Genomic DNA, 25,438 nt, shown 5'->3' with positions numbered 1-25,438 from the left:
CTCTGAAAGTCTTAATGATATTATGTCTCTCTTTTTAAGGTACTAGCATAAAGCTGCTAGTCGTAAAGATGCTTTTCTGTAGTCTCAACACTATAAAAGGTTGGTAGATAACCGTTTATAACAACTAAGAAGATATACAGTGTCTTTGGCGTTTAAGACTTTTATAGACTTTAATTGAGCAGTTTACCATCTGTTCCTGAAATTAGCCCTCTTGGTAGTTAAGCTTCTTCCTTTGGAATGAGGAGGTAGGATCTGTGTTTCCTTTTTAGGTTGGTTACAGAATAGTAATCTGTTACACTAGTATCTCACTGTGATTAACCCTGCAATCTCAACTCTTTGAACCAGCTCTTTCACCAAAAGGAGCAGTCTGTTCTCCCATCCTTTTGACAGCATGTGTTCGCACCCTCCTTTTTGTTGGCACAGCTGTTTGCATGGACATGTGGTGAACTGCATCAGGGACTCTTCACTCTTGCATGATTTTTTCTTTTTTTCTTCCAGATCTGCTACATGCTGTGTTTCACCATGAGGTCGAGAGACAGCTATACAGGCAAAAGTGAAGGTCCATAATAGGCTGAAGTGGAAAGGCAGCATGGCTTTTTTTTCTTCCTTTCCCCAGTGGCTGCTCATTTATCAGCTTAAAATGTTCAGGCTTTGTAAGGTGTTGGGATTTCTCTAAGCTCCCTTTATTCTAATGGATTTTGAATTTCACCAGGTGATTTTACAGCTGGTATTAAAGGACTGCATAGAGCAGAGGACCATGTTAGATTCTGTCCAAAAGTGTATTCCTTCAATTGTAACATCTCACTAAAGACTTTTGTGTTTAACTTGTGGATTAATATGCAGAATTTTTTACTTACTGAAGGTAACTGTATAGCAGTAATATTGAATATGAAACAAGAAAACTGGGGTGTCAGGAAATTGAGCATGCAGGCAGCTGAATTACTAAGCAAAGCAAATTTGACTGAAGACATGGAGCTTGGATTTCTTCTTTGAGCTAGTTTGTGCTGACTTTCCAAGCAAGCTTCTTTCTTAAATTCTAGTGGCCTTCATATGGTAGCCTTAAAGTTCCCATATTTTGTAGGTGCTAGATACTGATTTGTTCTTAACTTTTTCAGCCACATCCCTTGGCAGGCAGTGTGAAATTTGTGGCGATTAACTATTGCCATAGTACAGGGAATGGAATTGCAACTATTTTTCCAAGCAAAGAATATAGTACTCCTTTCTGAAAACCAATGAAGAAGCTTTAAAAATTGTCTAATCCCATGCAACAATTTCTTCCTTCACTACTGGAGTGGTCTCTGTCAGACAGGTGAAGCTTTAGAGATTTCAGTTCAGCTGCAGTGACCCTGCTATGTGAGAAATAATGTTTGGAGTTTTTTTGCAAATACTTGCATACATGAGTGTTCTGATTGTAGTTACTTGCCAATATGCCACTGTTTGATCCTGCCTTAATCTGTTGATAGCAAGTAAGACTTCTGAAGTAGCTTTTTGTTATCCAAAAATGTAGCATACAGAAATCTTTGTTTTGACTGAGGCCTTGGCAGCTTGAGGTTTTTATGAACACTTCTGCAAGACTGGAAGTAATTAAAATAGTAGTATATTTCTAATGGATTCCTTCACTGTACACTTGTTCATATCTCCATGTGCTCTAACAATTGATTTACATGCGTATCTGTATGGAAGCATCTTCTGGGTTGTTCAGTTCACTTCCTTAAAGAAGGGCTCTGTCTTGTTCTGGGTGTATGAACTAGGAGAATCCTGGTGGTTATGTCTGCTTTTCATTAACTTTTTTTTTCTTCCACTGAAAGCAAGGATAACCAAGCAAAAGCTCAAAGAATGAAACATACACGCCTGCAATCAATCATGTTTGTGTGGCTTCTCTGTCTTGGCAACCTGAAAAACCCTCACCCCCACCTCCTGCTCTGTTGGTCTCTTCTAGAGATCACAGCGTTCTGTCTTCCCAAGTCTTCTTGTCCTCACAGGTTACTGTAAAAACAGGTTGACTGTTTCTCCCCCCTTGGGTACAATTAGTCTTCAATTTAATGTCTTCTATGAAGAATAGCTGTGCAGAAAGTCAGCTACACCATCTGTCCCATCCGTGTCATCTGTCACTCTATTTCAGGACACCTGTGTTAATAAGAAAAGCTTTGCTTTTGCTTGTCAAAACACCTTCAATGCTTCTGTGGTTTTTAACCACTTAATTAAAAATAAGGAAGATAAAATTGTGGGGGGCATAACCAGTTGTGAATGACAGTGTTGTGTTTTTTTTTTTTAAAAGTACTGACTGGCATGTATCTTCATTTTGGGTTTATTAATTTTCTTTAGTCAATGGAAATTATGACATTAACTTGGAATTGGAAAAAGTGGAGTAAAAGCAGGAGTGAGAAGAGATCTCAATCTAAAAACATTGCAGAGTGTGACAAATAGAAATAACATGGCAGCATGGGATACTTCATTAAATGCTTTAGAGCTCAAAACATATCCTGAAATCTCTTCTGTGAAACTTACTTCAGTATGCTAGAGGAAGGCTAATAAACACTATAAAGTGTTGTTCTGGAACACTAATTTAGATGGAAATTTGTATTCCCATGAAGACAAAATTAACCGCTATATTGTAAAAAAAACATTTATTGTGAGCAGCAAAACTGCAAAACCTGGTTTTCTGTGAATTTCTCCTTTTTCGTCTTTAGCATGTTAATATTTGGGTGTCCCAGCTCTTTTTATCCTTATTGGCAGGGTGTTCTGCCAGGCAAGAATAGTACATATGTGGTTGGAATAAACTGGCCAAGTTCCAACCAGCATGTAATATCAGAGTTCTTCATGTCTTTCTCTTTGGTAGCACTGAGCTTGGGTTCTGTCTTAGCCACTGACAGCTTACAAAACATACAGAAAAGTTGAAATTGGACAAAGACTTCAAAGTCAGTTTTGGGGAGAAAGGGGGAAGTAACAGATTGCACAAAACTCTCTTCCTCAGCTAAAAAAGTGTTAGATTTTTGTCTAAAAAGATACTGGAAAGTGAAGTACTGCATATGCTTGATCTTCCTGTTTAGTTCAAAAAGATGGGAAGTTAAAAGTTTAATTAGAAGCTATTTATTTATTTTAACATGTTTGAGAGACTGTTTTTCATTGGGTAACCATCCTCTGGGGAAAGTAATACAAAACTACGAAGTAAGATCAACATGTAGTTAAATATTTCCTTGTTTGTATATTGAGTCCACACCTCATGACTCTTGTGGGTAACTTACAGCTTTTTTTTTGTTTTGTGTTTTTTTTTGGTTTTTTTGGCAATGTGCACTTCAAAAAAGAGATATCTTTAAGCAGTTCAGTTTCCTGACTTGGTGCATAGTGTTGCCCTGTATACTGACAACTGTTTACCTCAAATATGACTTATTTTTCCAAGCCTTAGGGCAAATCAAATTGATTTTAGTATCAGCGTGTCTTTAACTGGCCATCTTACTGTAAAATGTGGAAGTCAAGTCCCTGATACCACCTTAGAACTGGACCTACTTATGTTTAAGAATTTTATATGCTTAGACCTTAAAACGTAACTTTTTGATTAATTTCTTGCTTTCTGTTCCTTTTCCATGGTTTCCTCCAAAATATATTGAAGATATTATTATAAATTTCTTCATAATTGAAGGGTAAAAGTCTTATTGACTGTCAGAATTTAGGTGATGTTGATGTATGTACAAACGTTTCATGTTCTTTTAATAAACAACGTCTTTCTTGTGTTTTTCATAGTCTAACAAGCTTGTCTGTGTTGTACTGTTTTAAAAGATGCCTTTTCTGAACCGAAGATGCTTCTAAGCTTTTGCATAAAAAGGTAGTGATGTACGTTTACAGGACTTGTGACCTATCATTTTGTGTGTGTGTCAGAGAAGCTTAGCCTGGTGCTTGCTCTCTTGGCATGATGGCTGCATCAGAGCCTGGCACGTATGAAAGATAAGTGTCAATCAATTCCCTCACAGATTTCTTGGAAGTATTCCTCCTCATGTCTATTTGAAATCAGCTTCAATTATGCTGATAGCAATGGGGCTCCATGCACAGTGCAGGAAGTGAGTTGTGCTTGCTTAAAGCATTTTTCATCCAATATTAATGTTCCGCAGGGGGCCTGCATGGGTTCTGAGCAGCCTCAGCGCTAGTGTAGCTGTATGCAGCATAAATGCTTTTCTTTGCACTCCCCTTTTCTATGGTGTTTTATAGTAAGGTCACTGTGGCCACATAATGGAAAGGCATAAAAGGCTATCTGAATGTGATGACATACTAGCAGTGGTATAGCCCCTTCAGTATAATGCAGTACCTCGATCAAAAGAATTGTTTTTCTCATACATGGGCTCTCTCATTGTTTATTGACAAATGGTTTTTAGTGGCAGAACGTGCCGCTTGCAGCTGGGCGTTGCTCCCTCAGTTACACTGGCAGGTAGAAGCGCTGACGCTGTTGCCAGAGAACTGCTGATTCTGGGTTCTTTTAAGCCAGGATTGGCTGCCTGGTATGGTTACAGTCAGCATACTGGCTTAACTAGGGAGGCAGTCTGGGGACCAGAATAACTGAGTCGGGGCTAGGGACTGCTGAGCTCAGCCCAGCTATTAAAATGTGTTACCCTTATTATTTTAAAAAAATAAAGTCTTAAATTTAAGCATGCCCATAAGAACCAAACCCATGATTTGCCTACTAGCATGTATCTGGCAAAGTCCAGGTGGTAGCAGCTGTGAAGAAGTTTAAAAATTGGGTCTTTTTGTTAAGTTCTTTTTAAATTTCAAGTTGGCTTGCTGTATTAGTTTGCATTTGGCATAAGACACTGTTTCCTTTGCCAAAACTGTCAAACTGTAGTAAGTATATGATCCTTCTTAGGTGGAAATCCAAATTGCCCCATTTACCTGCAGCAGCACTCATACTGAAACCTTGCTGAAAGAAATGGAGAATGTTTTATGCATTTGCAGGGATAATCTATAGTTTCTTACTCACTGACTTCATACCACTGAACTAAAGCTTTAAGCATTCATTATAACTGCTTTTCTACAGAATTACTGTACAACTAAATAGCCAGCAGAACACAAATTCTGAGTATGTTATAAATTTATATGTATAATTTAAAAAAATATACTTGCAGAAGTGAGTGAAGACAGCACTAAGAAGCTTGGATGTCCTTCCAGTAAGGTGTATAAGCGGCATAGGCATTAGCAGCCAATGCCAATAAGTAGGCAATATGTAGTCATAACAAGGAATTGGACCAGATAAATGTATTTTTATGTTTGCATATTTGCATAGTAATAACTTCAATATTATTATTTGTAGGGCCTTGACAATTTTGAGATTAATAACTGGATTTTAGCATTAATTACTGTGACTTCTCTTTAGCAAAAATATAACCAAATATATAATATAAAGTGAGGTGTTATTTAACTGCATCAAGACACCCATATCACTTAAATGCTGTGTGAATTTATTTCTGCAAAATGCCAGTATTGTACCAGTTCAGTTATGTTTGAAGAACGTATTCAGCCAAGTAGAGGTAATCTGTCTATTTTGTGCTTGTATTACTGCTATTGTAGACACACAGAATAAACGTGCTATAAAAGTAGAATAATAAATTAATATTACACCTACAAGTTACCATTTTTCTTCAGTGGAAACAGGATAATTTTTCTTTGGAAGCCAACACAGAAAGGTGGTGAAAAAATTAACTGTGCATGGTAAAAATAAGCTAGAGGAAAAGCAGGAAATGGGGCTAAAATTACCTGAGGAAATGAGGCTTCAGCAGGACTTTTTGTCTCTGCCTAGTGTCCTGTTGCCTGTTTTGGCCTCGGGTTCTTTTTTGTAAGAAGGAGCCGAATGGTGGCTATAAGACTTGTGAATGCTGGCAGCAGGGGAGAGGGAAAGATGTACAGGACTTGGTTGGTCTGTCCGCTCAGTGCATTAGCAGCATGGATGGTCAGAACGTGGGCAGCTCTTATCTACGGTCACAGTGTGGTACCTGAGGTCGGATTGGTGCTATGGGCAGAAGAATTGAGCAACAAAGAATACAAATCTCTGTAGGAAACCAGGCTTCCCTAATTTTACAGAACAACTTGCCTGTCTCTTACTGTTTGTTAGGGTGACTTTAAACATGGTTATATGTAGGCTGAAAAGTGCTCACACCAAAGCTATTTAGGCATATATATGTGTAAATACATAAAACACCTCTAGTGTTGCAGTAGAGTAGTACTTTTGAGTTCTTCATAGTTGAATTGATTCCATCATAATAAAACAGTCCACTCTTGTTAAGAGTAAATCTTGAACACTTTCTGTGAGTGATTAGCCCTTAGTTTTTTCACTTAAGGATTTTCTGTTTAAGGTAGAGTGGGAAATGGTTTGGGTATTTTTACTGTAGTACTAAGTGCTTTTAAGTGTATTGAAAAATAACAGCTTGGCAGTAGTTTAATCAAAAGTTAAGAAGTTTGTTGAGGACAGCTTCAGTGTTATCTATTACCTTGCACTATAGAAGCGCACGCTATTACAGCAGTTGAGGGTTCCAAAAAGATGCGTACCAGTTGACCACATCCTCATCTTTTTTCTGCACATGTTCTTTGACTTGAAGGTGTTTGTCTAACATGATAGTTTCTGTGGATGTAGGCAAATAACTCATAATGAATACTTGTTGTTTTTAAAATAGTTTGTACAGGTCATGTTTATTTTAAATGGGTTGTATTTGTTACATTGCCTCATCTTTTTCTTTTAGGAAACCCAGCGCTTGCTGGCAGAGCCAGTCCCTGGGATAAAAGCAGAGCCAGATGAAAGCAACGCACGTTATTTTCACGTGGTCATTGCAGGTCCACAGGATTCCCCCTTTGAGGGTGGGACATTTAAACTTGAACTGTTCCTTCCAGAAGAATATCCAATGGCAGCTCCTAAAGTACGTTTCATGACCAAAATTTATCATCCTAATGTAGACAAGTTGGGAAGAATATGTTTAGATATTTTGAAAGGTAAGTGCTACCTTGTTTTCTTTCTTGTGATCTTATTAAGTACAGAAACTTGTAAATAGACCCTGAAAAGAGATTTCATTTGTTTAAAGAATACCTTATTCTTTAATCTGGGAGAGGGAAAACTTGCTATTTCTGTAGACGATCGTGAATATGGTGTTTCATACTGCTATAAATGTCTCTTCAGATAAATGGTCCCCAGCTTTGCAGATTCGTACAGTTCTGCTATCAATCCAGGCTTTGTTAAGCGCTCCCAATCCAGATGATCCACTAGCAAATGATGTAGCTGAGCAATGGAAGACCAATGAAGCCCAAGCCATAGAGACAGGTGATGTATCTTACACTTTTTTCTAGTATTGAGAAGTAGCTGATTACTAATTGGTTGGGGGATGTAAATCCTGACCTTCTGTTTTATGTCTGCAACTTGCAGAAATTATTGCATACAGCCATAGTCCAAGTACCCTGAATATGCCTGCAGTGGTCTATTTTCAAGTCTATGAGGCTTGCTAGAAGAAAAGCTCCCTCGATCTGTTTTATCTTGAGTTTTCATGTTCCTAAATTGCAAGTGTGTCTAATTTGGAGTTGTGGTAAAATAAAAGGACGCACCACTGCTTTTCCTCTAAAGCTTAAGGAACAGATTATCTGGTTTCAGAAAGTACATCTCTTCCAGACCTGCTTCTGTTGCAGGCTGTAATGGATTGAAAAAATTGCTACATTATGCCTCTTCACTTTTGAATCCACTGTAGTCAGGCCACTTCTATAATACACAAAAGTTGACAGCAGCTGGAGTTCAAAATTGCAGTTAATCTCAGAACTGATACATTTTCTGTACTTGCAGTAGTGGTATAAAAGCAATCTTTAAAAATAGGTATTTAAAATTACTTTAATAAAGCCTGAAAAATATATCTTTTCTTAAATGTGTTTCTTTTTCTTTACAGCCAGAGCATGGACTAGGCTATATGCCATGAATAATATTTAAATGCGCTTTGAACATCAAGTGTGCATCACTTCTCCTGTTCTGCCAAGACTTCTTCCTTTTTTGTTTGCATTTAATGGACACAGTCTTAGAAACATTACAGAATAAAAGCCCAGACATCTTCAGTCCTTTGGTGATTAAATGCACATTAGCAAATCTGTGTCTTGTCCTAATTCACTATTGTACCGCATGAGCAGAGGCTAGAAGTATCATCTGGATTGTTGTGAAATTGTTTAAAAGCAGCACCACATCTCTGCTTTTAATCATTTTTCCCATCATGGTTTAAGTATAAGCACTGTGAATGAAGGTAGGCAGGGTTAGCTGTGGGGCTTTTTGTTTTAATTTTGTGGGCTCCTCCTCCCTTTTTATGGTGATGCTAATTGCATTGGTAAAAGCAGCTAACCAGTTATACTTTAGAATATACCCTCTAGCCCAGTCTAACTTAGACGCTGTAGTTGGACAAGCTTCATTGTTTGAACAAAAAATGGGAACATTAAACATTCATCACCTTCACTAATAATATTGTGATTCTGCTGTCAAGTGTAGAAAAATCCCTCCAAGAAAAAGCTTGTGACCATTTTGTATGGCTTGTCTGGAAAATCTCCTGTAAATCTTATGTTTTAGTAAAATATTTTTTGTTATTCTACTTTGCCTTTGTACAGTTTATTTTTCTGTGTTTTCATTTCTTTAATGTGACAATCTTATTTAAAAAAATTGAAACCAGAATTGACAATTTGTCTTTACCAGTCTGACAGGTTAAACAGTAAAGAGGTAGAATTCACAAGATTTTTTTGCTTCTGTTTGCTGACTTTTTTATTAGCTTGTGTTATGTAGGTGACCTTACCTGGCCCATTTAAGATGAAATTGCATTGGAGTGACTTTTAGAAACGAGCCTCTGATGTAACCATTGTAACCATAATTTTAGTAATGCATTGATGTGCATTTTCATGGAAATAACCATAATCAAGTAGGAGCTTGAGAGCAAATGACAGCACTAATTACGAGCATCTGCATAACTTCTCTTTGCTGCTTGTCATCAGATGTTAGGCTACACAGTTTTCTACATTCTTTAATTCCTGCTCTCTATTAACATGAAATACCAGTGTGTAGAACCACTGTTACAGCCAGCTTGTGTATCAACTGATGTTTGCTTAACCACTTACTGCTAGCGCCTCATACCAGTGTTTTTTTCTACAAGCCTTATAAACCTACTTGCTTGAGCAACTGGTCTGCTTAAATAGCAACAAAGCTTCTTTATTGGAGGGAAGGAAAGTGATTAAAAACTTCCTTCTCATCCTTGTTTTTTGTGTATGTATCTTGTTTAGGAGTCTAGCATCTTTTCTGGGAACCCATCTTATTGCTTCCCTTAATTTCTTGTGTCCCTATTCTTTTCCTTTCCCCAAGCCCTCTCCTTCATGAGGGGGGAAAAAAAAAAGGCAAAAAAAAAGCTTAAAAGCTTTTGGCAAGGCCAACCTGAAGTATATAAATGATAGCTTGCAGTGGGGAGAGTTTTGTCATGCAATTCAGGGGTATGGTTATGTAGTCTATTGGTATTCTCCCTCTTTCACCTCTTCTTACTCCAGTGTCATCTGAAATTTCTATAGAATGTGGTGTATTTATTGTGCTGTTATGTAAGATGAAGAATATATATTAAAACTACGTTTTCCAACAGACAGTGCTTTCAGTGGCTAGTAACTGGTATTGTCCCTCGGAAGTACTCTTTTTGTAACATGGTTGAAGCTTGGTTCAGAATTCAACTTTTTCACCAGACCGGGCTATAAAAAAACCTGTTTCAAAAGTAGTTTCTGTGTTGGATGTAAGCCAAAGTTGCATTCAGGGCTTGTAACAAATTGTTTGTTCTTCAGAGTGGGTAAGCACCATTAACCCTGCCTTCTCCTTAAAAATGAGCATATGTTTGGGTTTAGCTGGCGTACATCCCATATGTGCTATTAACATGGGCAACTTTTGTGGCAGGCAGTTGAGACTACATGAGCTGTGTGGTAGACCCTGGATTCACTTCACCTACCTCTTAAAGCTTTACCTTACACTACATATACAGCTTTCCTCAGCTCTGTCTCTAGTCCAAGGATGAGTGGCACCCCCAGAGAACAGTCAGATCCACCTAAGCCCCCCCCCCTTTGAAGGTGGCTTTCCCTTCCTTTGGTAGAGAAACAGGACCTCAGCTGGCACTTAGGCCATTCAACTTCAAACTAGGTGGGATGAATCCACACCCAAGGTTATTTAGCAGATGGCTAGGTATTTGTATGTTCAGGCCTTAAAACTCAGCTAGACTTGGCAGCTGATCGAGGATGTAATTAAAATTAAGTTCTTGATGGAATATTGTTAATATATTAATAGAAAAAATGCCCTGCCTCCATTTGCTAGTGACTGTACTCAAATGGTTCTATAGTATCACAGTAGCCAGTATGCGTCTAGGTTCTTTTTTTAACTAGCTCAACAAATTTGAGATTTTATTAAAGAAGTCCATGCTGTCTGAGCTTGAACGTCTGAGTCCATAGCGATGATGGCATATCTGAAATTAATGGTGTAAAAGGATAGGTAAAATACTGTATTTTAAAACACTTTAGACTGTTTTCAAATGATAGTTGTAATGAAGGAAATCTTAAATGGGCTTCCTAAGAACTAAAATCTGCTTGTGGTGGGCTCTATTCAGGCATATTTTAATAATTTTAAAGTTGATTATGTATATTAAATAATTTGTATTTAACTTATACAGGGCTCTTAAATCAGGTTTGTAAAGCCAAGCTGGGGAATGTGTGAAACTTTTAGTCTAAAATACTTTGAAGCCAGTTAGATACACCATTTTCCTCAGTTAAGCAGGTGTATATTCACAACCATTATCTGAAACTCAAAGTTACTTCTGTCACATCTATCATTACAGCTGGTTAGCAAATGCAGCTATCTTCTAGGGAGCATTACTTTTATCTCCATTTTTAGTGGATGTCCATTGGATAAATTCACTGTAAACTTAAAATAAATGGGTTTCCTTTAGCATTACTGGTGCTATGCGTCAAACATCCTGAAACCCTGAATGAGAGTAGTGACATTGCATTAAGTGTCTGGATAGTAACTGTTGCTGTTGAGCCTGGGTTATCACATGGGCTCTAAAAGCACACATGCAAAATACTTTTGCAGTAGTTTCTGTTAGATCAAGAGGAGGATTTGGAAGGCTTTTATTTTTGCATAACCATTCAGTGCTGGTCTCTTAATGTGTAGCCATGTTCTGTCATGGGTGTGAAGTGTATTATCCCTGGGAACTGATGGAACAGGTTTTTTGTATCTTAGCTGACTTCAGTCTAAACCAAGTGAAACATTGCTTCTGTAGCTTTCAAGAACGTGTGTTTCCAACACATTGAAATTATTATGAAACATTTTAATGAACTAGTAACATCAAAAATTGTGACAGCTCAATTTATGTACATTCCTTCTTGGGATTTTTTTTTTTTTTGAGGGTTACTCTTATTAAAGTAAAATGTCTGGTAGGTTTTGTCAATAACATGTCTTGACTGTAATGTAATATGACACTGAAATAAAAGGAAGAGTGATTATTCATTACATAGGCACTGAGCTTCATTTAACTGTAGTGGGCTGCTATCAGTGTGCAATACAGTTCCCTAACAGTCCTTAACATCTGTTAAAATAAGGAAGATAAACAATGATAACTTCTCTCATAAACCACTTTCCAGTTGCTTTGGCCTTCCCCCCCCCCCCCCCGTACGGGGAAAAAAGAGCAACACCTCTGTCCTGCAGCCATCAGAGGGGACTGCTGTGGTACACAAGCTCAGAGGATGCTTTTTTCTTTTTGCCTGCCTGTGTTTAAATCTGCCTGCTTTAGTACAAGACTTTCCTACTTAAGTGCACAGTTTGGACAATTTCTAGTGCGATCAAATTAATAGCTTTATTAAACCATGTTACATTAGGAGCATGGCACTAAGTTAATAATTACACGTCTGCTATGATGGATTTCGTACCGTGTATTGCAACCTTGCCTGTCAAAGTGTGCAGGAAGATTTTACAGCAAATACGTAATTGTTATGTTGCACTGAAGTACACTGAAGAGTGGCATCAAGCAGGTTAACTTTATCATCTGTGGTGTTTGCTTTCATAAACTCCCCTCAACACTTATGGTAAGGGGTCAGGTAAGAGCAAGTAGACTGTTCTCTATTTGTCTGCAGGGCAGAAAACTAAGGATAAAACTGGCTCTGGTTTGAAGGGGGGTGGTGGTGGAAGCTGTGAGTGGAACTCTACCCACTGATGACCTGTGTTAGGAAAGGGAATTATACCCTAAGATGACTCATCTGGGTAGCTCAGTTTGGAGCTAGGGAGTTGTCACGGGTGATCAGCCTATCACTGAGACACTGAATACTCAAGAATCCTCAAGGTAGAGAGCACTGGGAGGTACAGTACCTGAAGTTTCTGTATATCGCACCACGAGAGCCTTCCCAGATAAAGAGATTGATGAAAGTGTGGCATATAACAGAAAGATTTTTATTTTTTTAAAAAAGAAAATAAAAGTTATTTCACATGGGAAACTCATCTCTGACTGGACTACTTGTTGCAAAATTGTTTCAGATACGCTGGTGTAGGCTGGGCTCCTGTTTTCAGAGCTGCTGTGAAGGAGTATTTTTGGTTCAGGCCTAATCTGCACCTCCCTGCTTGACAGTACCCAAGTTCAGATGTCCATGATTTCTGTAGACAGGCTTACAAGGTCAGTTATAACTCTGAAAGATATCGTGGAATGTTCAGTTGTTGCTTGCTGTAGCAGGTGTGCTCATCTCAGCCCAAATACCTGCTGTGCCTTCAGAAGTACTGCTGCTCTGCTTTTCCCATCAGCTACTTGTTATTATTAATTACAGGTAACACTGAAGGCTTATGCCCCATGCACAATTATTAAAGGTGGGCTAATCTCAGAGGAGTAAGGCGATTCTAATGGCATTTTTCCTTTCTTCTGTTGCTGTAGATGTTTGCCTGCCTTTTTCAAAAATTGGTTGTGCTAGTGGCATACCCAGAAAGCAGGAAAGAAGGAAGTGGTTAGGACACTTAAGCAGTTGAGTGGTGACAAAAAGTCCCTTAGGGCAAGAGCCTTGTTACAGAGTCTGTCTGGATGTAACAGGTGCCAGGCCACAGGTAAGCCAACACCAAGGTAAGTGCATAAAGCGATGGTCTTGGGCCAGTAGCATGCATTGCTGTATGTGCTGCTTCATACTGTCCATCCATCAGAATTGGTGGTAGCAAATACGAGGGACATCTATTGGGAACTCAGTGCTACCACTGAGAGCTGCTGAAAGGTCAGCATGGGCCATCAGGCAAAGAGCAGCTGATCATACAGCAGGCTCATTCAGTGGTCTCTAGACTTTCAAAACTAGCTCTTTGAACAGCATTTCCTGCTTATTTAGGGACAGAAAATTGTCTGAGAGCATTGTTCTGGGTGGTGCATTGCCCATAGCACTCAAGATTGCCACAAGCAGGGACATGCCTGCAGCTGCTGAGTTTGCAGGTTAAGAGCTGATACCACTCCTTGTGTGGAACATTGTCCTCCTAATGCGGACAGTGCTGGCTTCATCACTCAAACTGAGCATGCAGTGCCTAGCTTCATGCCACAGCAGTACTGAGGCCAGAACAGCACTAAACGTAAGAGGGTAAGTTTAAAAAAAAAAACAGATTCAAGTTGAAGCTTATCACCTTCTTTCTGAGTCTTGGAAAAGTCAATCGTTTTGCCTTTCCCTCTGTGTGTTGTGCTTTGACACACACTCTACCCCTCCTTGTGTGCTTCAGCTTCACATAATGCATGGGAGATATTCTGATAGGAGCCAGACACAACTATGGTGAAACTCTCTTAAATCTGGAGAAGAAAAGGACGTGTGGTAACTGCCTACTTGTCAGAAGTCATATGGAAAGGGGGACCAGAATAACTGCTTGCTGTCAAAACAATGTAGAAGGAAGCAGGTTCAAAAAATAAGGCAAGAGGAGGTGTGTCTGCAGCATCAGACTGAGCTCTGGCAGTGCTCTCCAGGCTGGGGTGGGTAGTGGAGACATATGTGTTCTAAGGGCAGGGGGAAGAGTTGTGTGGTGTTAAGTTCAAGGAAATCCCTTATAACAGCACAAAGAAACTATGTCTGGCTCAGGGGGAATCTTGAGCTACAAATGGTGGTAGACAGGGGTGCACTTTAAGCAAATACGTGCTGTCCTGTTGTTACTAATTCCTCCAGGCACTGTTGAAAATGAGGCACTGGGCTAGATGGACCTTTGGTCTGATCTGATGCAGCTGCTTTCACTATTACTGTACAGATATTAAATACATGTCTATGCTGCAACTGGCAGGCATGAAGATAACAAAAGGAAGTAGAGAGTTAGAAATCTCATTGGTGTGGGCAGCAGTTACAGTAAGCTAGGGCAGTTGTGCTGGGATAAGCTCTTCAGAGGCCTCTTCCACAGAGCTAGATGAAGCTAGAGTGCAAGGATGAGGCAAGAAGTAGAAAACATTAAACAAAACTAAGTATATTTAAGATGGGATTGAAGACTCTTACACAAACACTTCTTTTGCAGTATTCGCAATGGAATGACTACATCATCCACAGGACTAATTTAGATTTTATTCTGATATTTCTCAAATATAAAAAGTCAAAATTATTACATCAATCTTTAAAGAAAATCCATGCAAGCAGGTCAAAATGTTTACAACGTAATTTGCACCCCCCCCCAGCCCCTCCCTTCAGTTTTCACTTCACAAACCATGTTGGTAAGTAAACCAAGTGTTTGCCTCTCAGTTTTTTTTTCACAGCACATTGTTAACAGACCAATGCTAGGCTAAGTCAGGGGTGCAGCAAGCACCAAAATAAGGTTTTTCACTTTAACAGCCTCTCTGCAATACCTCAGTATTTCCTGTGGTGTTTAAAAGCACATCCATTTCACTTAATTCTGGGTCCACACGATTTTAAACTTTAAGGCTATTTCTATTTGATACCACCATAATTAACTCATGATAATCTCAAGACCTAACAGCCAGGAAAAGCAGCAGTAAAACTAGACTTCTTGAAAATTGCAGATAACTACCTGTCTCTTCCCCTTCTCCTCTGGAGAACCAAATCTGGATACATTGTACAGAATTTATGGCATGAGAAAAATCCCAAATCTGCTCAGTATGAAACAGGTTTGGCCCATCTAAAGAGAGATGCATGTAAAACCAAAATGCTTCTATATTTAAATTGATAGGCAGCAGAAAAAACTGTAGCCTTCCTATTCCGATTTTTATACAGACCCTTTCTGTTGAAGTTTAGTGTCAGATTTAGTTAGGACTGAAGCCATACCACTGCCTGTTTACTACAGTTGTTCCCTGTAGCATAACTGAAGTGTTTCCAATTACCTTTACAATTCACAGATCATTTATCTTTGAAAGGAAGTAACAGAATTCAAACTAAGCAACAGAGCTTCATTCTGAAGGCTGCATAGAGACTGAAGAGATTTATACAACAAATGCTGTTTTAAAACAAAAAAAAAAATCTGTCTGGCACTACTGAACAGCTCAAACCTGTGTGACCAAAAAAAATAACCAAAATATTTATAGGCAATCAACTCTGAGTTTGTTAGCAACAGCAATACTGTACATTTTTACATTATTATCAAATACATAATTCAAGAGTTACAAAATAAGATCATGCATTACCAGTAAATCTCATACGAGCTTGGATTGGTTTCATTCCAAGAATCTGAAATGGAGACAGAAGCTTTTTGTATGAATAAGAACTCAAACTCTGGATTCTTGTTTTAGCTTTCACAGATTCTGTATAATCTTGTTACAAGAAAGCCTGTACAAGTTTGCTCAATTTAAAGTGTTAAAATGACTACTGAACAAAAAAGTGAGCTAAGTGATCAAAAAAGGGAGCTAAATGATTCACTCTTTTAAAAGCAGCTTTAGAGCCAGAACTACCCTTACACACTGAGTACGATTCTAACAAAGATTAGATATTCTTCAACATACTCAACTCTACCTTCTTCTGTGTTGCCTGGCCAAACAGTGCTTTTGAGAGACCATTCAGTTTAAAGAAGTGAGCTGAGCAAATCATGTCCCAATCTGGATTAGGTTCAGTGTAAAGTACACATACTCTTGTGTACACTACTGAAATATCAACAATCCTTCCCCAGCCCCCCACCTAATGACTGAAAGGATGGACAAACTGTTGGCAACACTTCCACTTTTAGATGCACCTGCACAGAGTTGTGTATTATTTCCAGTTCCATAGATGACCTGGAATAGGAGATACAGGGATGGAAAGCAGCATCCTACCCAACATTTCAGAAGTCTTCAGCTTTGTGGCTCATGCCTCTTGTCAGTAGTATTTATACCTCTTCAAAGAGAGCAGCATTAAGAGATCAGATCATCTGTCTCCCTAGTTTCACTGCATTTACATATGGCACAAGATTGGTTTTCTAAGGAGTAACTTGTGGCAACAACATTTTTTCCTAAAAAAGTGTAACAGCACAAAAAAGTTTAATTTATAGCAGCATTTTACACAATTTGTGTTAAAAAAGTAGAAGTTAACCATTTGTATATTGAGTAACAAAAGTTTTAAATTACATTTATTTTCCATTTTACACTCACTATTTACTAGTTGGACTATTTACAAAGGTTCAAATGTTGTATAAGAGAATGAGCTTTACCCAGAATAAACTTCACATGTGAGGTAACGGTCTACCTCAGCCTCTGTTCTGACTGGCTATAGAGGAGGTACAGTTGGGTTTAGAGCCTAGAATAAATTCAGAATTAGGATGTTCATATGAATTAGATTGTGTTACTGTAGGAGAAACCATTCACACACACACAGAGAAAGTAATCCTATGGTAAAAACATTAAGACCAACAGTGGATTTAGTTTTCATCTTTTTGGCTGAAAGAGAGGAGAAAATAATTAAGAACAGGGAAGTTGTCAGCTGTACCTCATTTATTCCAACTAATTTTTTATCAAGAGGCCAGCTTTTAATTCAAGAAACTAAAGCAATTGATGTTAGAACAGTAAAACTGAAGTATTTAAGAATTAACTTAAAATTGGGGCTTTCAGCACACTTTCTGAATAAGAGGCAACGGAATATTATTTCTCCACTAGCGTAAGTAAGCATCAACCCACCTGTCTCCAAGCCCAGGAGGTACCACTACTTCGGCCCTGCTGGGCAAGACACCTCAACACATGCTTGTTAATAGACACCTCTGTAACGTAAGGGTGCCCCTTGGGTAAGTCTTACTTTCCTCTAAACATTTTAAAATTACAACAGACTGCAGGAACACTACTAAGATGCTTCTCATTGAAGACCAGAAGTTTTTGGAACCTGCAGTGTAATTACACCACGAACAAAACACAATCAAAATGCTAAGAGGAAAAAAATGGGGGAAGAGAGGTCTACAATGCTTTTCACCTAAGTCTTCTGACAGTTCATCAGCTGACCAAGTGATGAAACAAGAGTTATAGTGGCTACTTTTGGTAGTTGCAAGACAAAGTTGTTCTTGCTTTAGTTATACATTACATGAAGATTGCATAGGACAAGGCAACCTTTTGGATAACTTAGGCAAGCAGTGCTTAGTGTTGGTATCCTTTGCTCTAGCCAGGCTGAATGTGGTTTAGTGCTTTATTGTAATCACACTTATGCACCTCTGCCTTCAACACACTCATTTACCCAAATACTGCCATCTTAAGATCTTGGCGCTTCATCTGTGGATACCAAATAAGAGTTCAGTATAAGACTATTTGCTCAAGCTTTTTTCTAAGCAAGTACTCTTGTGGAACTACTGACTAAAACTGACAAGTCTTAAATAAGCTGAACACCACTGAGATGCTTATTTTATTTTAACAGATATGGAAATTTATATACTCAAGTTTCATTTTTTTTTTTTAAATGGCCTATTAAGGCATCTTTAAAAAAATCCATATATGGCTTTGGTTTGCTGAAATACTATTTTACATTGTTAAAGAGGAAAAACATGTTCAAATGAATTTGACATTATGACACATTCACATATTTCACTTAGAATTGACAGTTATACAGATGCCTACATGTGATCACAGATGTCTCCCCTTGTGATGACATGAAAAAAAGGTAATCCAAATGTTTATCTCACAGTAGAGGGCAACCCAGAAGTCTGTGCAGAAGTGACATACAAGGAGTTATTATCTGGAAGAGGGGGAACCACAGAGTTTCCATTAGTGGGTGAACAGCTCAGTTTCAGTTTTTCCAAGTACTCTGCATGAACAGGTTTGTGACACTGAAGGACCTTGATTGCATCTTCTACTTTAAACCATTCTCTTTTCCTTCCTGAATGAGTATAATCCACAAAGAAAAACAGAGTTACAAATCTGTAACAGCTCTATTTGTTGCTATCTGATCATTCATTTTTTCCTTAATTCTTTCACTTAAGAAGTTCAAGCTGTCAGGCAAAAGATAGAGTGAAAAGACCTTGAAAGAACTGATTAACATGAGAGATTCACTCAAGCTTACTGAAATGCAGTTCACAATAAAGCCTTTCAGATAACTCTCTTGAAGCAGATACTGGGCAGGAGCTCATATGACTGCTCATATGCTCCAGAAGCCATATCTAGTCCTTACAGAAAAGGATATTATTTAAATTACTTAATACTGCCTTCCTACATTGATATGCCTAGCAGAAAACTGATCTGAAAATGAACATGCATGCATAACATTACAAAAGAATGGCTTGGTCCGGTTTAGAAAACAGCGTTCCATACTCTAAACATCCATGTATGGAGTTACTCAGGTTAGCTGCGAGTTTTAAAAAAATAACATACTTAAACGTATGTCTGGTGTAAGGTAAGTTCTAAATCTTAATCTTAGTAAGACAGTCCTAAAACCATCTTTCTTATAAAAGTCAGTCCTTTAAAATTAGAGGCCCCTGAAAATACTTATAGACAAGGTCAAGGATAGTGTTGTTGTAAGGGGGATTAATTCTATTTTTCATTTGGTTTTACAGTGTTACAGGTACTATGCTTGAACATTATTAAGACATTTATAAACTGCTTGTTTAAGACCAAGGTATGTGGCCCCACAAGGGCTGCTCATCCAGCTAGCATCCCACCGCCAGCAGTGCTCCCCAAAAGGAAGGTGGCAGTAGCCACAGTGCTGGATGCTCCCCCCTCTACTCCCCCCTCTACTCCACAGCCTGGCACTAAGCAGGAACAGACCAGTACTATCCCCAAGAGCCCTGTACAGTTCCAGGTACAACCCCCCCCCTCAAAACAATCCCACCCCTGCCAATATTAATCCTCTTAAGTAATGGACCACTGATCAGTGTTGCTATACAGGGAACCTCACATGCAATTAAGAGGGTGCACTCCCCACAACTTGATAGTATCAGAGACAAAACATTCTGTCTCCACCTGAAAAACAGAGCACAGTTATGTGCCATTTGCTGACAGATCAATAGTGCTAAGTTTATGAATGTTAACACTCCTGAAGCACCACCTCCTGAAAAGGTCAAAGCATAACCAATCAAGGTAGGATGTAATTTTTTATACCAATTCTTAGTTAACTAAAATTTCATCTGGAAAAAGACACTGAATGAACTAAGCTTTTTTTTTTTAAAAAAAACTTAAGGACAAAACCAGTTAACATTTACCCAATTAAATTCAAAGTGGAAGATCCATACAACATCACAAAGGATGTTAATCTAACTAAACTGCATGACATGGTATCCGTGTGCCATAGATGTATATATAGGAAAAGATACCTCTTAAGATAAGCACTATCAGTACTTAAAAATGAGGCTCGGGTGAAAGTAAATACTAGTGATTTTTTTCCCCAGGAGAATCAGGGGAAAAAGAACCTCATCAAAACTTTCCAAATATTTTTTTTTTTCCAAAGACACTTTCAAAAACACCCTAGAGTATCAGACAGTAAAACAGTCTACTTTGTAAGGAAATTTGTCAGTATAATATTTGGCCTTTAAAAAAATTACAGCTGTATCAGCAACTAATAATGAAGTTTAATCCATCGTAATACTTGGAATACCCTGATTAATACAACATGAGAGTAACAAAATATGTAGGAAGCAACCCTAGTTATGTGTACAAAAGTGTGGAAGAACAGCATCACAATTTCCAGTAATTTCAGTTTATAGAACAGAATTAGTATTCCCCCAGAATTATATGAATTGCTTCGGAACATGAAAGAACTTTGCTTAATACATTTTAAGTGTAGCACATGAGGACAGAGAACAGGTTTACCTATATTAACTGAATCCTCCCAGTCTTCCAGTATTTCCGTCACAGTAAGAACATAAACGTATGTCCTATGCTTCCGATCCTGGTTCTGCTTGAATATTAGAAGTAGACTTTTAATTCCCAGAAAAAAAAATAACTTACAGACTTATCGCAACTACAAGATTAGAAATTACTTACCTCTGAAGGATACTTGCCAGCAAAACCTGCATTTTATTTTCACTAAATAAATATCTGTACTGAGTAGGCCCAGAAGGATGAGAAAACTGAAGTTTTATTTGAAACAACGGCTGTTCTATTTTTACTCGGCTAAAAAAAAAAACCAAAGCAAATTTGAAGATCGTGACGTTTGGACCAAACTATGTTCTTGGTCATCCAGTTTGATATTAGCAGTTGTCCACTAGTACTGCCCATTACTTATCTTTTCCATATGTTATAAGTTACCATGGTAGAGTGCATTTGCTAAAACTGTCTCCACAACTCTCCTAGATGAAAGGTTTGGAACTTTGGAAGATGGAACCGCTGCATCACGTGGCCAGATCATCTATGCCATGCTGGCTACAAAGTTTCACTCAGTAAATGAGGCAAATTAAATAGCCTGTGTTTGCAATCATGACAAATGCAAAAATCATTACCATCTGTTCACTCAACAGGCTTGCCACGTTTGCAGCACGAAACACCTATTTAGAAAGCACACCCCTTTTAAATAAGGCAAGTCAAATACAGAGACTGACAGAGGTAGTCTGCTCAGGGCAGGGTCGCTACGCTGCAGCCAGTCCATGGGAGGTCTGTGTAGACATTACTCCCTGCTAGCTCCAAAGCAGGCTAACGGCATGCTGTTAAAGGCACTACCCAACTAACCAAACCATACTGCCCCTTGGAAAAGAACCGAGCTCCTAGAAAACCCAGGACCATCTACAATTGCAACTATATTAAGAACAGATGGTTTTATCCTTGCGCCAATAACTATTCCTACTTAACTCTGTTTCACTACAAGCTTAATACAGTTTTAAACTGTTGTGCTTTACTAGGAAGTAAAAATACTCCAAGAGAGTTCTTTGTCAATATCACTATTAAATGGAGTAAACACATCTGTAACACGTATCCTTTCTGGCTGTAGTTCTAGAATAGGAGGACTCAGCAGCAGAGTAATTTCCATCTTCTCTTAGTTCCATTCCCAGGTTGCACTGTGTGGCCCCCTCAATGGTATTAACTGTTTGTGGGGCTGTGTTGGGAAACTGAAGTAGGCCCTTGATTTAAGTAACTGAGGAAAGTGCCACTCAACACAGATTTTTATCTCCTCTGGTCTAGATGGTGGTAGATAGCTTCAGAAGAACATACAGCTCAATTACTAAAGAAGCACCATCCCTTGCAGCCTGTTTTAAGGCAACAAGATGATAGGGATCCTGTTTTGGTTTTTTTTTGTCTGAGCTGGGAAATACAGACTACTTCTGCAGACTAACCAGCAGAGTTAAAACACAGACAAGTTTTTAATGTGTAGGACCATTCAGGTCTACTCAAACCAAAAACAAATCAGAAAAAGGACAAGTGCTACTAAATACAAACAGGAATGGTTTCCATACTTCACAATGGAAACACCTTTAGCACTGTATCAACTAGTCATACATGACTAAGTAATATTTCTGATAGGAAATCCCTATGTGGAACACACTGCCTCTAAAAGTTGGTTTTACAATTAAATTGTGAAGATTCATACCTAACTACTAGACTAAGATTCATACCCATCTACTAGACTAAGGGACTTCTATCAGTAGTTCAGAGTCTGATGTTTGCACTACGAAATACAAGTTTTGAACTACGTAGTATTGCTAAAGGTTAGATTTATCTGTTACCCAAAGCCTTACCTTTTTTAGTCTATCAAAGCCATAACGAGATACTTCATATACAGACCTATCAATTTAGGTGTGTGAAAGTTGGCAAGTTACTTCAGCAAAATCTAATCAGAGAGGAAAAGTCAAAATAGTGCCCCAAAAAAGGCATGTGTGATATTTCAGAAATCCTAGATCTATCAATACTGGTTTTTTTCTTTTTTTTCTTTTTTTTTTTTTTAACACTTCTAGATGTTATCCAAATACTAATTTAATCTTTCCAGGAAAGTTCCAAGTACTTTGAAATCTTCCTATTCAAATCTTCACACATCATGTAACAACTAGAGGAAATCATCTGTCTAATGTAGCATTTCCAGTAGCATTGTAAAATTATAGGAAGGTAATACTTAAGAACTTAAATCTGATGTTGCAGTTTATCAACTCTCACAAAAAAACAAACCAAAAAAAGAACATTGTTTTTAAAAGGTAAAAGAAATAGCTCACCTCAAATATTCCAAGCAGTCTGCCTAGCTTTCCCTTTACTCCAGCCTACAAAACAAAAAGGAAAAAGTGTTAACGTGCTTTTTAATTTCAAAAACTAAAATATCAGTACCAGCCTCCTATATCAGCATACTCCTCCTTATTAGGGTTATTTAAGAAAGTGTTTTAACATAAGTTTTAAGACAGTGCTGCATTGCTTCTGGAGTTTCTAATTTTAGAGTATAGAGCACAAAAGCTTGTCCTAATGAGTGGATCAAAGAATGCATAGATCTTTCAAGTTTTACATCAAGACCAAAATACCGGTTTACTTACCATGTTCTTTGTATACTGTATTTTATTAAAGAGATAAATGACATCCAATACTGAAATAATCCAGGGAAGTAGATAGGACAAGAGATAATTTAAAAGTACTATAATAATAAATCTAGAGAAGGAATCATTAAAACTCCATTGCTATTTTACACAGAAGCTTAAGTCCAAGTCTTCAAAATACAACAACAAATTAAACTGTAGGTTACTGGGTGGAGCTTGCAGCATAATGACTTCACGAATGCTAGTTTTCATATAGAAGTGTAGCTTTTGGCATGTAAGCTTAAAACCAGCTTTATATCCCCAATCCTCTACAGTTTTGAGTTCTTTTTCTACTTAGTAACATTACAAAACGCTTTGAATTCAGAGTTTTACTCCAACTTTTTAAAACAACCCCTATGTGTATCAGCCTGTGCTTAGTCATTTTTATTAATACAGTTAAGGTGGTCATTATATTCTACTAAGACTCTAGGGTTTGTTTTTTCCAAAAGTAATATATAATGTCTCTTCCAACAGAAGTAGTTTATGATCATCCATTTATTCTAAACAAATCTCAGTCCATACGCCTGAGACATATAAGCATATGTAGTCTACTGGTAGACAAAGCCATATTTAGGGGTTTTTTTATCTTGTTGTATAACAGATATTTAAAATAGGGCTTCTTAGTGCTAAGATGACATTTTCTAGCCTTCAGTCTTTGTTTCCAGCTTTAACCAAAGCAAGTTACTGATGTCTTATGTCTATATATAAAGGACCATATGGATCTTAATTACATTTTAATGAGTAACTCTGACAGACAACTGGGCAAGCTTTAGTAAGAAGTCTAATCAAGATCTTACAAGTGAATGTTTTCTGTGTCTTTCTTTTTAAAGAAAGCAGATGGCTGCTGTTATTTATTAAGCAGTTTTGATGAAGGAAGTCTAATCACAGCCTGTGCAACTCAACAAACATGTTGCTTATCCAGAGCAAGAGCTAAACCTAAAGTTAATGAAAAACTATGTACAATATTCTTCTGGTTGTCTGCTGTAATGACAGATACCTGTTAGACCTCATGAAGCTGAAATACGTAACTGGATCTGGTGGATAAGTGACATTAATTATGAAAGTGACAGACCCTTATTTTGGTCTGAAAGGGTCAGCTATGCCACAACAGGCACTAAAGACTGCTTGTGCTTTACACTGGGTAATGAAAAAGCATTTATTAGCCTAAAGGAACACATGCTGAAGAAACGTTTAAGTTTTACTGATCTTCAACAGTATTTGAACATTGAATTTCTTCAACATTACAGTATCTTTTAAAAAAGAGGAACAGAACCTAAAAGGCTACTATGCTTCTGTCACCAATTTTTGCCTTTCTTCTCATACAGCACTATCTAGGAATCACTATATCCTTTAAGATTTCTACTTTGTGGCAAGCTGAACAACTAAAAAAAAAAGTAGTTTCCCATCATCCTATTCCATCAAAAGTAACAACATGAATCTATGGGATCAGTCTTTTTTTAATTATTCTGGTGTCCAAGTGTGCAGTTTTATCTGCACAAGTTTTGTAATTTCTTCATTTCTTCCCTAAAGTTGCAGCAAAGAACAAGATTGTTTAATGTCCTTAAAGATTTGGCTTAACAGCATGACAGAGACTCTGCAGGTTTCTCAAACATTAAGAAAAGCTTTTCCAAGTACCAAGGAACTGCTCTAAAGGGGACTATGCTCTACCAGAGGGAGAGAAAAAAATTACTCCCCCTCACCCCAAACCTAAACAACTGCCCCCTCCACACAAACCCCAACAAACACCTCCCCAAACCAAAAAACTTTTAATTGTAACTCTTCAGTAAGTCCTAGCCAAGGCCTTATTTACATTACAAAGATTTCTTAAAGGCAGGACTGTTGAAGGACAAAGAAACTCACCATAAATAGATGCAGGAGGGCTTCTCTGAACTGCTAAGTGGGAGTCTGACAATTAACTGATGTCCACCACAGGGCACAAACACCACGACCAGGTTAAGTTTACCAATACCGAATAGCTTTCATAGAGAAGTTTTTTCAACTTATTAGTACCCCACAGTCACAGTGTGACTTTATCATCAATATTACTCTAAGTGGAGCTTACTTAACAGCTTCTCTATTCTCCCTCCAAGCGAATCAGTGGTTTAAACAAATACTCGTAACTGAGCAATTCTGAATGAAACAATTAGAAGCACTTCATTACATTAAGCGTAAAAATTCCCCAAAGCTTATAATGAAGCTTTTGTGCAACCAGATGTTGCTATGTAAATGTGATTACTGTCACTGACGTCTAGTTACTCTCTAGGCAAAGATATGTGCTTCCAAAACGTAGCATCATTCCTGCAGACAGTAGCATCTTTTGAAAACCTCTATACCCAGAAGTATAAAAAGATGGTTATTAAAGTCTCATGATTTTCCTCTGAAAGTAATATATTCAACTGAATCATCTTCATAGTTTAAAAAGTACCATCAAATTGACAGTGGTATTTTTAAGTGCTTTTGCTAACAAAAATATTTCCTCCATGTTCTTATCTTAATGTAGTTCCTTCAAAAATGTGTCAAAATTAAGTGCTAGAGGACCAAAAAATGCTTCAGCTTTTTCCCTGGGAAGTCAAACAA

At 37.9% G+C, this 25,438-nt stretch overlaps 2 protein-coding genes across 4 annotated transcripts in view; one reads left to right on the top strand and one right to left on the bottom strand.

Moving 5' to 3' along the window:
- Positions 1-9,389, top strand: part of UBE2N (ubiquitin conjugating enzyme E2 N) — a 58,192-nt gene extending 48,803 nt beyond the window's left edge. The window contains 3 exon segments of the mRNA XM_059817105.1: positions 6,720-6,966; positions 7,151-7,291; positions 7,902-9,389. Of these exon segments, the coding sequence (XP_059673088.1) occupies positions 6,720-6,966; positions 7,151-7,291; positions 7,902-7,942 (429 nt within the window). The 3' untranslated portion in view covers positions 7,943-9,389.
- Positions 9,390-14,622: 5,233 nt separating this feature from the next.
- NUDT4 (nudix hydrolase 4) overlaps positions 14,623-25,438 on the bottom strand; it is a 29,991-nt gene continuing 19,175 nt past the window's right edge. For 2 of the 3 annotated variants that reach the window (XM_059816744.1, XM_059816746.1), the window contains exons 3-5: positions 22,514-22,558; positions 20,187-20,271; positions 14,623-18,261 (exon numbers count right to left, since the gene is read on the bottom strand). In XM_059816744.1, the coding sequence (XP_059672727.1) occupies positions 18,059-18,261; positions 20,187-20,271; positions 22,514-22,558 (333 nt within the window). In that variant the 3' untranslated portion in view covers positions 14,623-18,058. Of the gene's footprint in view, positions 18,262-20,186; positions 20,275-22,513; positions 22,559-25,438 lie in introns of all 3 variants that reach the window. The other variant, XM_059816747.1, reaches the window with a different exon arrangement.

The sequence above is a fragment of the Gavia stellata genome, chromosome 4 (assembly GCF_030936135.1).
Source record: "Gavia stellata isolate bGavSte3 chromosome 4, bGavSte3.hap2, whole genome shotgun sequence".
Classification (NCBI taxonomy): Eukaryota; Metazoa; Chordata; class Aves; order Gaviiformes; family Gaviidae; genus Gavia; species Gavia stellata.
The sequence above is the reverse complement of the archived record's forward strand: the minus strand, read 5'-3'. Positions and strand labels throughout refer to the sequence as shown.